The 13310-nt window shown below is 40.3% G+C and overlaps 1 protein-coding gene across 2 annotated transcripts in view; it reads left to right on the forward strand.

Moving 5' to 3' along the window:
* DECR1 (2,4-dienoyl-CoA reductase 1) overlaps window positions 1–13310 on the forward strand; it is a 68036-nt gene that overhangs the window by 37594 nt on the left and 17132 nt on the right. For both annotated transcript variants that reach the window (XM_073679566.1, XM_073679565.1), the window contains exon 5: window positions 3315–3462. In XM_073679566.1, coding sequence (XP_073535667.1) covers window positions 3315–3462 — 148 coding nt within the window. The remainder of the gene's footprint in view (window positions 1–3314; window positions 3463–13310) is intronic.

The following is a 13310-nucleotide window of genomic DNA, read 5'->3' on the forward strand; positions in this document are numbered from 1 at the left end:
ACTAAAGAAAAAAAAAAACAACAAAAGATAATTGTGGCCCTCTGTGTTTGCTTTGTGCTAATCCTGTAACTATCCGGTGCCATTCACTGTCCCGGAGCTGCTGGGCTTTTAAGGTTCTATCGTGGTGGTGTTTGATTCCCATTAATTATCTTGCACAGTTTTTTTCCTAGTAAATTGAAACTATGCAGAATAGTTGAAAAACTTCGAAGCACCGAAACAGGGAAAAATAACTTTCTATATTTTCTTTGCAAATGTGAGATTTGCATGAGGATTGTGCAGCACCTGCCCTGTGACAGTATGTAAAGGACATATTCTAGGAATGGAGATCCTTCATGCTCTAGAATCTCTTCAGGTAGGAAGATCGTAGTACTTTATATGTTTCACAAATCTGCAAATTATACACTTCAGGCCCATCCAATTACATGATAAATTCCCATGAAATGCTATTGTGGTGAGAGGAAGGGGACAACTAGTAGTCCCTACACCAAAGCTTTCGGAAGGGCTTTTACCCAGCTTTCCTAAAACCCTGAATGTCCGTTTGTTAACAAAACAGGTGTGGTGTTCAGTTCGCTGTAGTTGAATGCAACGTCCTCAGACTTGTCCCCTGATCGTGGATACTGACGGTGGGATATGTCCATTAGACATTGCTTTTTAATGTGTGACAGTGTGAATAAATCTAATTACCGGTAATCATTAGTTGTCATAGGATGCATGAACAATCAGGTGACAAATTGTGCCATATTCATCAGAAAGTTGCATGGACGGCATATATATCTAGCACAATTGGCTCGGAATGTTGGCTCATACTTGCCACCTCTCCTGGAATGTCTGGGACACCTCCTGTAAAAAGCAGAGACTGCCAGGAAGAATTGCCAAGCCACCCAGATGACGTAGAGATCTTTCTGGAGCAGTGTTTCCAGAAGTTACCTTGTGCATGGAGCTGGGATGCTCCATCAGGAGACTGTGCCCTAGTGGGAAAATGCACCTTCGTAGAGCATGGAATGGCCTAAAGAAGTGTTCCCCAACTGTGGTCCTCAAGAGCCACCAACAGGCCATGTTTTCAGGATTTCCTCAGTATGGCCAAGGTGATAATTGTATCAGCTGCACAGGCAATAATTCCATCACCTGTGCAATACTAAGGAAATCCTGAAAACATGTCCTGCCGGTGGCTCTTGAGGACTGGAGTTGGGGAACACTGGCCTAAAGGAAGAAGGCATGACTGCTTGTCACAAACCACATAATCAGTATATCCCTAGAGAGACGTCACAAAAAGTTGGCTAGTATTTGTTAGACTAGGATAACACTGCGTCTCTGCACCTAGACGACAGGAGCTTTTCCTGACGTAACATCGCCATAGATGAACATTCACAAGACGGAGGTAGAAAACCTACTCCTTCAGCCAATGTCTGTTCGGTATGTGACTACATACTGTATCGTAAAGCACAGCAGAATGCATTTACCTATCCAGAGGGTTACTACAAGAAACAAGCCATGCGGTTAACGTTTCTTTGGACTGGGTCCCTATGGTGGTAAGATCCATCAGCACCCATCTTGTCAGGCGCAGACCTCCTGAGTGTATGTATCCAACTGTGCACAAATGGGCACAGACATTAACGCCATATTTCCAATGCTAAAATTTGTCCTTATAAGTCCTCCTTATAGTAGATCACATGGTGGCTCAGTGGTTAGCACTGTTTTGCAGCGCTGGGGTCCTGTGATCAAACCCAATGACAACATCTGCAAGGAGTTTGTATGTTCTCCCTGTGTTTGCATGAGTTTCCTCCCACACTCCAAAGACATACTGATAGGGAATGTAGATTGTGAGCCCCAATGGGGACAGTGATGATGATGTCTGTAAAGCGCTGTGGAATTAATTGTGCTATATAAGAGTAAAATAAATAGCGTCCATTCTGTGATGTGATTATACGTTAAATATAATGACACAGCAGAGCCTCTGATGTGACAAGACGCAGCTTTGGAAAAATGTCATTCCGTTCTGTAAATGGGTCACAACACACAGTGGACTATATAGGGCAGCCAATCTAGTGGAGATCCCCCAGGCTTCTCCGAAGATTATTAGAATTAAGATGCCCGTCCACCCACTGGGATCTTTAAACTCATTCTAGGCACATTTCATTATAGCGTATGAGATTGTGACTTGGTTTCTGGATGTGTCCGAACATTGCTTTAATATTGATCGTAAAGAGAATCAATCACTTTATCCAGAAGATTCAGGCCTCTCGCTGTATAACACAATGGTCTGTGTCTCCATTTTCACTTTAAACACTTATTTGTAAAGAAAAGTGACCTTTTTTCCTTCCAACAAAAAATCAGATCTGAGATTCTCCCATCACTAATTAATAATTTCAACAAGAGGAAGTTTATGCATGTGTTGGAATTTTTGTATTTACATTTTGTACATGTACGAGTATCTGAAATATTATATGGATGTAAGAAATGGACTATATAACTGTTTGAAAGAAAAGGCTCTGAAAAGAAGATATGATCCAGTAAATGACTGGGGCACATAAAAAGTGCAATAAAGAACTAAAATGTCACTGTTCAAAGGATGGATGAGAGCAGAATGCCCAAAAGGTTTTTTGATAGGAAAAATATACATTAAGGCCACGTTCACACCTTCAGTATTTTACATCAGTAATTGTAAGCCAAAACCAGGAGTGGGTGATAAATGCAGAAGTGGTGACTTGTTTCTATTATACTTTTCCTCTGATTGTTCCTCACCTGGTTTTGGCTCTAAATACTGACCAAAAAGTAATACTGACCTCTATAGTAATCCACAAATAATAAAAAAAAAAAAACACACTTCTGCAAAACTACAACAGGGGAGAGTAAGTGAGCACAGAGAATTACATGGTTGAATTGTTCAGTTATCTGCAAATTATAGTATTTCAGAATTGTTTTTCATTGTGTTTGTAGTTTATCTTCCAGCTTCAAAACCTACCTCATCTTGCCATCAATTCTTGGCTTTGGTGTTTATAAAGTAGAAGAATAGGGGAACTATTATTGGGGATGAATAATCGCCCCTCTGAAATGCAGTTTGGTTAACTATGTTCATTACATGGTGTAACGATATGTTACGTAATGATGATGAAGCTTCACCTCTATCATATACCCAGATTATTACTGTACAGGTCACTTGCATTGTTGCTGGGAATACATTGCTAACCACGGCATTTGTCGCTTTTTATTCTAAACTTGATTCATTGAAGCACAACTAATCCGATTCCTTTTTAATTTGAAATTTGGTTTAGATTTTATTTTATCTGAGGTTCTACTTTGTCTTCTCTTATTAGGTGGTGATAAACAATGCGGCTGGGAACTTTATTTCTCCTTCCGAAAGACTTTCCGCCAATGCCTGGAGAACCATCACAGACATCGTTCTTAATGGCACAGCTTACGTAACGCTGGAGGTTGGGAAAGAGCTAATTAAAGCAGGAAAAGGTAAGCCGCATATCAACCTTGATTTGACTTGACCTTTACCTGCTGTGAAAGATCTCCACAGTTCTAACTAACCCCAACATGTTATCATATGGTCTTCGCTGTACATTGCGGATGTCATTTTGCTGCCATTACATCGCCAGCGCTCTGGGAAATTATTAATTTTATTTAAAAAAAAAAAAAAAATTTTTATTCTTGCTCTTAAGAAATTAAATGTGTGTAAAATCTTTCACCTCAATTAGAGGATAATGGCCATGCAAAATGACATCTAATATATAAAAATAATAAGGCTCCACAATTATAATAACTACACTTAGTTAAAAAATCCTACTAGTACAAATCAAGATAAGAAACTATATAATTAATTATATACCGTGTGTGTGTGTATGTATATGTATATGTATGTATATATATGTGTATATATGTGTATATATATGTATATATATATATATGTATGTATATTATAATTTATTTTATTTTTTAATGACACTTTTTTTCATTTTTTCTGTCACTTTTCTCCTGCATTGATCATTCACTGTCAAAAACTGCTGAAATCTGTCTACAGATCTGCCTTCAATGAGGGATCAAATTGCACCTGCTTAGAGAATGCTATGGAAGGGGCATGGATAAAGCTGGAGGGAGGAAGGCATAGCTCATAAAGAACTGTTGGGGCTTCTGCTGACTATAGCTTAAAGGAGTTGTCCGGTCTTAAATTACAAGTCTTCAGTCACTCTGCGTGACTGCAGACTTGTGAATTGTCGCATACTACACACTGTGAGGAGTCTCCGGTGCCGGGATCAACTGTCATGTGACCGCAAGTATTTTGTATGCATACTCCGGCCACATTCCGACTAGATGTGCGTGGCCTCGCTCTATACTATTGTAACAGTCTAGTTGGAATGTGGCCGGGAATATGCATGTCACATATTTGCGATCACATGACCGCCGCTCCAGGCACCGGAGCACTGTGAGGATTCACAAGTCTGCAGTCACATAGTGACTGCAGTCTTGTACCTTAAGACCGGACAACACCTTTTAAAAAGGGGGGAAAAAGTAATAAAAAGAAAAAAATTATAAAATGGCCAGAAATGGTCTTATTCCTCATGCACACATGACAACTTATTCTGAGAAGCAATCTGCTATTTTAAAATATTCTCAACTGGGGTCAATATGGGAAAGTATGGCTGCAACACCCATTCTGCTCAGGTCTCACACTATTTCTCTGTGCCCAATGATGTGGCATCCAGGCAGATGACTGTGGAGGCCAACTGCTGGCTGAGACGTTGCTGTTACTACAAACTAAAGGACATCTGCTATGCTTTACAATATATGTGATCTTATAAGGGTCAGACACTGACTAATAGGTTTGCTACCTCCAGTAGTTGTTTATACGAAAAACAGTTGGTCAATCTCAGTCGATGCTTCATTGGGATTAGATCATTTATAACGAGAATGAGTATCCCAATACTTTATCTGATGTGCATGTTAGCAATTTTTTTATATCTATACATTACGTTTCTACTCTGAATGGGGGCTTTCTTCAGCTACAATATACAGTAGCACAAACTGGCATAATAAACAGCTAATCGAAGCAACCAAGATGTAAGAGAATGAGGAACAGTATGAGACTGGACGCCAGACATGTTTTATATCTCATTTTTACAATATTTGTCATAGGATTTAAATCTCCTTTTTACATTGTGTCTGGCGACCAATCCCATACTGTTTTCCCTTTTCTTCCCACATCCTGTTAGATAGGATAGTTGGCTGCCATATGCGGAGTCTAAATTTTTGGGGCAAGAGTTGGTTTAACTAAATATTAACATTTCTGTCTGTATGACAATGTGAAGGCATCAGGGCGCCACAGACTGGACAATAGCCAGTTTGTTATGGAAACCAACCTTCTGCTGAAAGATGTGTTATTAGGGGCTTTATTGTTCAACCCTTTAAGAACCAAGAAATTTTTCTTTTTGGCGCTTTCGCTATTTTTCCTCCCTTTTTTTTTTATTTTTCCATCCACCTAGCTGTACGAGGGCTTGTTTTTTCTGGGACTAATTGCAGTTTTGAATGACACCACTGATTTTTGCCACGTAATCTACTGAAAAATGGTGAAAAAAAATTCCAGATCGGGGAGAAATGGTTAAAAAAATACACAAGTCCTCCATTGTGTGTGTGTGTGTGTGTGTGTGTGTGTGTGTGTGTGTTTTTTGCACCATTAATTGTGCAGTAAAAATGACCTGAGAATGTGATTCTCCAGATCAGTACGATTATGACAACGCCAAACCTTTGTAACCTTGTTTTCAATATTTTAGTGGCTAATTTGGTTTGTGTCTTCATTTGCTGATACACGTAACTTTCTTATTTCTCCGTCAATGGCGCTGGTTGAATTTTGTGGCGAAAAAGACAATTCTGTCTTTTTTTTTTTTTTTTTTCTCGGGGCCTTAACATGTGGTTTAAATAATTCATTTAATAATCAAACTTTTTCAGACACAACAATACAAAATGTTTTGTTTTTTTAATTATCGTATATACTAGAGTATAAGCCAAGTTTTTCAGCACATTTTTTTGTGCTGAAAAAGCCCCCCTCGGCTTATACTTGAGTATATAGAAATTCCGTTGGTGGATAGTGGGGGCAGGGGGCTTGCGGCGGTGGAGCAGCGGGGCACACGCAGTAGCCGGCTGCTGCAGCTACCATGTGTGCCCGCTGCTAAAAGGAAATGAATATTCCCCGCCCATGTGCGTGGAGAAGAATGACTATTCATTCTCTTTAGTAGCGGGCACGGAGGAGCGCTGACAGTGCCCGCTACTAAAGAGAATGCATATTCGCTCCTCTCCACACACACAGTCCCAGCGTGGAGAGGAGTGAATATGCCGGCAGCTCACATCAGTGTCTGAGAGCGCATAGCAATGACTCCATGCGCTGCTCAGATGCTGACATGAGCTGCTGCAAGAGAACAGGACGCAGCGCTGGAGCAGAGGTGAGGAAGGAAGGTGAGTAGAAGTGTTTATTTTTTGTGTGCAGTTTACTCAGTTTAGTATGTGAAAATTTGCGGGGTTTTTTTTTTTTTTTTCTTTTTATACTATAGATAGGGATATGTAAAATTGAAAACCAATATACAGTGATCACATAAAAAAAAAAATTACATTTTAACATAAAACGTGATTTTGAAATTGCAGATGTTAAAACACTCCGGTGAGCTGTACTCATCCGCTCCCGTGGTCTTGCAATCTAATCTGGTCATGTACCCACACAAGATTGGCTTTTCAGCAAAGATCTGCTACAACATAATGTATCAGGGTCCTTAAATCATGAACATCTATCATTTTATTTTAGATGACAATGCAATAACCACGAGGAGATTCATAACTTTTACACCAGGAAACAGGTTGATTTGATAAGACTTTCTCTGCAGCTCACGGGCTGTAATGAAATCCTTACTAACACAAAAAAATTGTACTGAAGATGAATGAATAGTTCTGGTTAACTGCTTATCAGTATAGATCCATGTTACAGGAACTGATCGAATCAGATGTGAATAAACACAGATATATGGAGAAAATGCCAGCCAGCAATGGGCAATTCAATGATTAAAGTCTTGGGTGACAGATGCCGTATTCAGGAGCTGGACGGAAATCAACAAATCCTGTAAAAGGGCAATCGGATTACGGTGTGAAGATCTGGTCGTAATCTGCTGAGAACATCTCCTATTATATCTGAGAGATGAGGGGAAAGGAGCCGCGTCCTGTACCTTACATCCATCACAGCTGCTCTGATGTCTGGTTACTTCGTCTAGGGGTAGAACGCTGAAGTGTGCAGAGGGATTGCTGTCAAACTTCTGGTGTTTTTTTTTTATTTGTTTTTTTAATTCTATGTAACCTAAAAGTCACTGAAAGTGGTCCGAAAGTTGACTCTTGAACGTTTCTAAATCAGAAAACCCCTTTAGTTGCCTTACTCTGGAATTTTAAATGCAGATTGAGTACAAAGACTCTCTAGGTAGCTAGTGGACGTTCCAGAAAATCCCCAGTATCGGCTTTGTGGATTGCAGTTTACAAAATCAGCTGTGTCAGTTTATGCTATGGGTTCTCACTGCAATGGGTGAAATCTGCAACAAATTATTTATTATTTTGCCATTTATGCCATGGCGCTTTACATGTGAAAGGGGTATATATAATAAAAAAACAAATACAATAACCTTAAACAAAAATGAGTCATGACTGGTACAGGAGGAGAGAGGACCCTGCCCGCGAGGGCTCAGTCTACAAGGGATGGATAAGGATACAGTAGGTGAGGGTATAGCTGGTCGTGCAGCGGTATGGTGGAGCGATGGATACTGCAGGTTGTCCGAAGAGATGGGTTCCTTTTTTTTTTTTTTTTTGCTTTAACCCCTTTCTGACGTGATCCGTAATAGTACGTCGTACAGACCTAGGCCTATTGGACCAGGTACGTACTATTACGCATCACAAAATCGCGATCGGCGCCGGGTGTTAGCTGATTGTCACAGCAGACACCCGGTGCATTGTGCCAGGAGCGGTCCTGCACCACTCCCAGCACATTAACCCCCCAAATGCTGCGATCAATGTCGATCGCAGCATTCCGGGAGCAAGGGGAGGTAAGAGCGGCTTGCTTACCTCCTCTCCAGCGTCCCGTGCTCTCTGTGCCGGGTCCCAGTAGTTGCCATGGTGACCCGATGTCGTCATAACACCATCCCGGTGACCAGGCATCAGCAAGTTAGCTAGATCGTGCACAGTGTGCAGTCTAACTAACTTGTGTGTGCAGGGGCTGCAGCCTGCATAGCTTAGAGATGCTGCTGCAGCATTTCTATGCTATGTAAGCTATCTGCCTTCAAAAAGTGAAAGTCCCATAGTGGGACAAAGTGTCAAAGTAAAAAATGAAAAAATAATCAAAAAAAATATAAAAATATACTGTACCTAAAAAAAATATTATGAAAAAAAAGCAAACCAATAAGAGTACACATATTTGGTATCGCCCCGTCCGTACCAACCTGACCTATTAAACTGTCCAACTAGTTAACCCCTTTAGTGAACACGGTAAAAAAAAAAAAAAAAAAAAAAAGCTTTTATCATACCGCCAAACGAAAAATGGAATAAAACGCAATCAAAAAGACAAATGTAAATAAAAATGGTACCGCTGAAAACGTCATCTTGTCCTGCAAAAAACAAGCCTCCATCAGCCGAAAAATAAAGTTATATCTCTCGGAATAAAGCGAAACAAATTTTTTTTCCTATAAATAGTTTTTATTGTGTAAAAGCGGCAAAACATAAAAAAACTATATAAATGTGGGCCCGCTGTAAACGTACTGACCCGAAGAATAAAGCTGCCTTATCAATTTTACCTCATGCGAGTCGGCAAAAAAAAAAATTCCTGAATTGTTGTTTTTTTTTTTTTTTTGTTTTTTTTTTATTCTGCCTCACAAAAATCGGAATAGAAAGCGATCAAAAAATGTGACGTGCCCGAAAATGGTACTAATAAAAACGTCAACTTGTCCCACAAAAAACAACCCTTACATGACTCTATCGGCCGAAATATGGAAAAATTATAGCTCGCAAAATGTGGGGATGCAAAAACTAGTCTTTGCAAAAAAAAAAAGGGGCGTTTCTCGGTGTGCAACAGCTGTCATTCATAAAAACCCGATATGAATCTGTAATCGCACCGACCCGAAGAATAAAGTCGTCTAATCACTTATACCGCACAAGGAAAGGCGTAAAAAATAAACGGTAGGGTTGTGTTGGGATTTTTTCAGAAGTAAAGAAGAAGAAGAAAAAAAAAGACTATATGGCTACTCGAGTTTGCATCGGGCATGCACCGAGTATCGCAGGTGCACGAGTGACATGCTCGAGTCTCCACCCAATATGTTTCGCGGCTGTTATACAGACAAAACCTCACGGGGATTGCCTGCCATGCACGAGCGATCCCCGCATGTTGTGTTTTTTTGTGTTTTGTTTTTTTTGTGTCTAATAACCTTGAAACATGCGAGGCGGGGACTCGAGCAGTTGCGATACATGGTGAGTACCCGATGCAAACTCAAGTAGCGAGCACCTGCGCTCAAGACTAATGGCAACTTATTCAATATGATGACCTAATGTTATCAAATTCTGTCTTGCCTCTGGGTTCAAAATGTTCACAATGCCCCTTGATAAAATCCTTGAGGGGTGTTGTTTCCAAAATGGGGTAATTTGTGGGGGGTTTCCACTGTTTAAGCGCATCAGAGGCTCTCCACACGCGACATGGCGTCCGCTCTCGATTCCAGCCAATTTTGCGTTCAAAAAGTCACCCAGTGCTCTTTTACTTCTGAACCCTGCCGAGTGCCCAGTGTATTTTCCCCACATATGGGGTATCGGCGTATTCAGGAGAAATTGCACAACAGTTTTTGGGGTCCATTTTCTTCTCTTACCCTTGTGAAAATCCAAAAAATTGGGGCTAAAAGATAATTTTTGTGGAAATTATTATTATTTTTTTTTTCACGGCTCTACGTTATAAACTTCTGTGAAGCACCTGGGTGTTCAGGGTGCTCACCACACATCTAGATAAGTTCCTTGAGGGTTCTAGTTTCCAAAACAGTGTCACTTGTGGGGGCTCCCCAACGCAACATGGTATCTGCTAATTATTCTAACAAATTTTACATTCAAAGTCAGATGGCGCTCCTTCCCTTTCCAGCCCTGCCGTGTGCCCAAACAGTGTTTTTTTTTTTTTTTTTTTTTTTTTTTTTTTATCCCGTACATATGGGGTATCTGGGTGCTCAGGAGAAATTGCACAACAAATTTTGGGATCCATTTTTTCCCTGTTACCCTTGCGAAATAAAAAAAAAAAATAAATTGGATCTATAGTGACATTTTTGTGAAAAAAGTTAAATGTTCATTTTTTTTCTTCCACATTCCAAAAATTCCTGTTAAGCATCTGAAGGGTTAATAAACTTCTTGAATGTGGTTTTGAGCAGCTTGAGGGGTGCAGTTTTAACCCTTAACTTCCTAACAAACAACAAAATTGTGCTGATATAAAGTAAACATGTGGGAAATGTTATCTATTTATTTTGTGTGACATATCGCTCTGATTTAAGGGCATGAAAATTCAAAGTTTAAAAATGGCAACATTTTTCAAAATTTTCGCCAAATTTCCAATTTTTTTTCACAAATAAATGCAAAACATATCGAAGAAATTTTACCACAATCATGAAGTACAATATGTTATGAAAAAAACAATCTCAGAATCAGTGGGATCCGTTGAAGCGTTCCAGAGTAATTACCTCATAAAGTGACAGTGGTCAGAATTGTAAAAATTGGCCTGGTCATTAACGTACAAACCACCCTGGGGGGTAAAGGGGTTAAAAGTAGATCAGATTGGTTGTGGTCAGACACCTAGCGCACCCACAGGTGTTATTTTTTTGGCAGCGGATGGATGTAAGCAATGTACTGGGCAAAACACACCAGCCCATCATTGTTTAGTGGATTCTGCTGCTATTCACTTTCACTTGAATGGTAGATGAGGTGCAGTACCCTGCAGCAGCCAATAAAGGGCAGCATGGTGGCTCAGTGGTTAGCACTGCAACCTTGCAGCACTGGGGTCCTGGGTTCAAATCCCACCAAGGACAACGTCTGTAAGAAGTTTGTAGGTTTCCTTCCACTCTACAAAGACATACTGATAGGGAATGTAGATTGTGAGCCCCAATGGGGGACAGTGATGACGATGTCTGTGAAGCGCTGTATAATTAATGCCGCTATATAAGAGGGTAAAATAAATAAATAAACCATCTATTCAGCTGCTGTATTTTACCCCGTACATTGCTTATATCTGGAAATTGCTGGATCAGATAACAGCTGGTCAGTAGGGATGCCGGGTGTCTTATTTCCACCAATTTCATAGTGGGGCCATGGCCTAAGGCATCAATATCAGTATTTTTTTCTCAGGAGTGGGAACCAAAACCTGGTGAGGAACAATAAGAGAAAACTTATATTAAATGCAGAATTGGTGACTTGTTTCTATCACCCACTCCTGTCTGACCACAACCAATCTGACCTACTTTAACCCCTTTACACCCCAAGGTGGTTTGCACGTTAATGTCCAGGCCAATTTTTACAATTGTGACCACTGTCACTTTATGAGATAATAACTCTGGAACGCTTCAACGGATCCCAGTGATTCTAAGATTGTTTTTGTTTTTTCGTGACATATTGTACTTCATGATTGTGGTAAAATTTCTTCGATATCACTTGCGCTTATTTGTGAAAAAATTGGAAATTTGGCAAAAATTTTGAAAACTTCACAATTTTCAAAATTTAAATTTTAATGCTCTTAAATCCGAGAGATATGTCACACAAAATAGTCACCCACTCCTGAGAAATAATACTAACCAAATACGGATAGTGGGACTGTGGCCTTATACTCAGGATAGACCAATATGTAATTCTTGGACAGCCCCTGTCACCGTTCCACCCCTCACTGGGTCTGGGATGCAGTTACTGACAGCTCAGCCGTCCAATCTTATACAGGGGCGTGCTGGAGCTGTCAGTACTGTGATTGACAGCTCGACCATCCAATCTGAGATTGGGAGGCACTGGCTATCTTCAGGTGTTCATTATCCCAGGTGAATGCCTGGCTACTTAACTGAGCTGTTTTCCCCAGATCTCTGCCAGACGTACATTCGGCTAGTGTGAGGTTAGTGCTCTGTGCCTTGCGTTCTGCTTTATTGATCTTCTGTTGCCTGACCTTGGACCTTGTTCTGACCGTCCTTCTGTTTAACCCCTCTTGGTATTCTGATCTACGGAACGTTACCTGACTACGCCTTTGCCTCTTCCCTCTGTTTGACGTACTCTCCTGGCTTTGACTTCAGACTCCTTGACTATCCCGTCTCACGGCTTGGCCATGAAAAGCGACTTGGCGTCACAGCCCCTTTAATTTTCCATGTGGTGCAGCTGCTGTAAGGGAAATAGGCCCTTTCTATCTTGTTTCCCCGCAGATTATAGCTAGTTGCTGCCGGTCATTTGGGGGTTTTTTAGGGCATAATTATTGTCCAGCAGACAACCCCTTGTAAAGTGGTTCTCTAGGACTTTAATGGTAAAGCGGTTTTCCATTGTTAATAAAGTGCTCCCCAAATGAATGCCGTCATGTATGATAAACCAGCCACACAACACTCACCGCTGCTCCGGCCTCCCTGGTTTGGCTGCAGTGATGGCATCCCGACTATAGCACACATTACTGCTGCAGCCAATCACTGAGCTCAGCAGCTTGTGCTCTCTGTATCTGCAGAGGTGCTGAGCTCTCTGGCTGCAAAGGTGATGTGGTGTTTTTTTTTTCTTTTGCATATATATATATATATATATATAAATATAAATATAATATAATATAATATAATATAATATAATATAATATAATATAATATAATATAATATAATATAATATTATAATTTTTTTTTTTTTTTTTTTAGTCCAAGATCAAAAGTAGATTGTAAGGAGGTGAAGACTTCTACCTTTCTTTTCCGATCCATCAGTTCTGCCGTGTGTAGACCCGGCTTTAGGTTGTGATTAGTAATGGGTATTAACCATTTACGTGAACCTGTCCGTGTTGAGTTTGCAGCTCGCTCATGTACATGGCGTACATTTCTATGTCCGCTGTATAAAACTTTGTTGTGAAGTGTTTTGAAGTCGTTTTTAGTGTTTGACTTCACGTTTTTGATTTATCAGCTGTTTGAGCCAATGTGAAAAATCTCTTGTATACGATCTGAAACTCATTTTAGTCACGGTGATGCCCCCAGGCGCGCCTGGTAAATGTGTACATAGTTCATGACTCAATTTATTGTGCTCCGATTGAAGCATCATTCCCTACTATAAAATTTGA

Source organism: Phyllobates terribilis, unplaced genomic scaffold (assembly GCF_046119375.1).
Source record: "Phyllobates terribilis strain yellow unplaced genomic scaffold, ASM4611937v1 Scaffold_4__5_contigs__length_816908805, whole genome shotgun sequence".
NCBI classification, from domain to species: Eukaryota; Metazoa; Chordata; class Amphibia; order Anura; family Dendrobatidae; genus Phyllobates; species Phyllobates terribilis.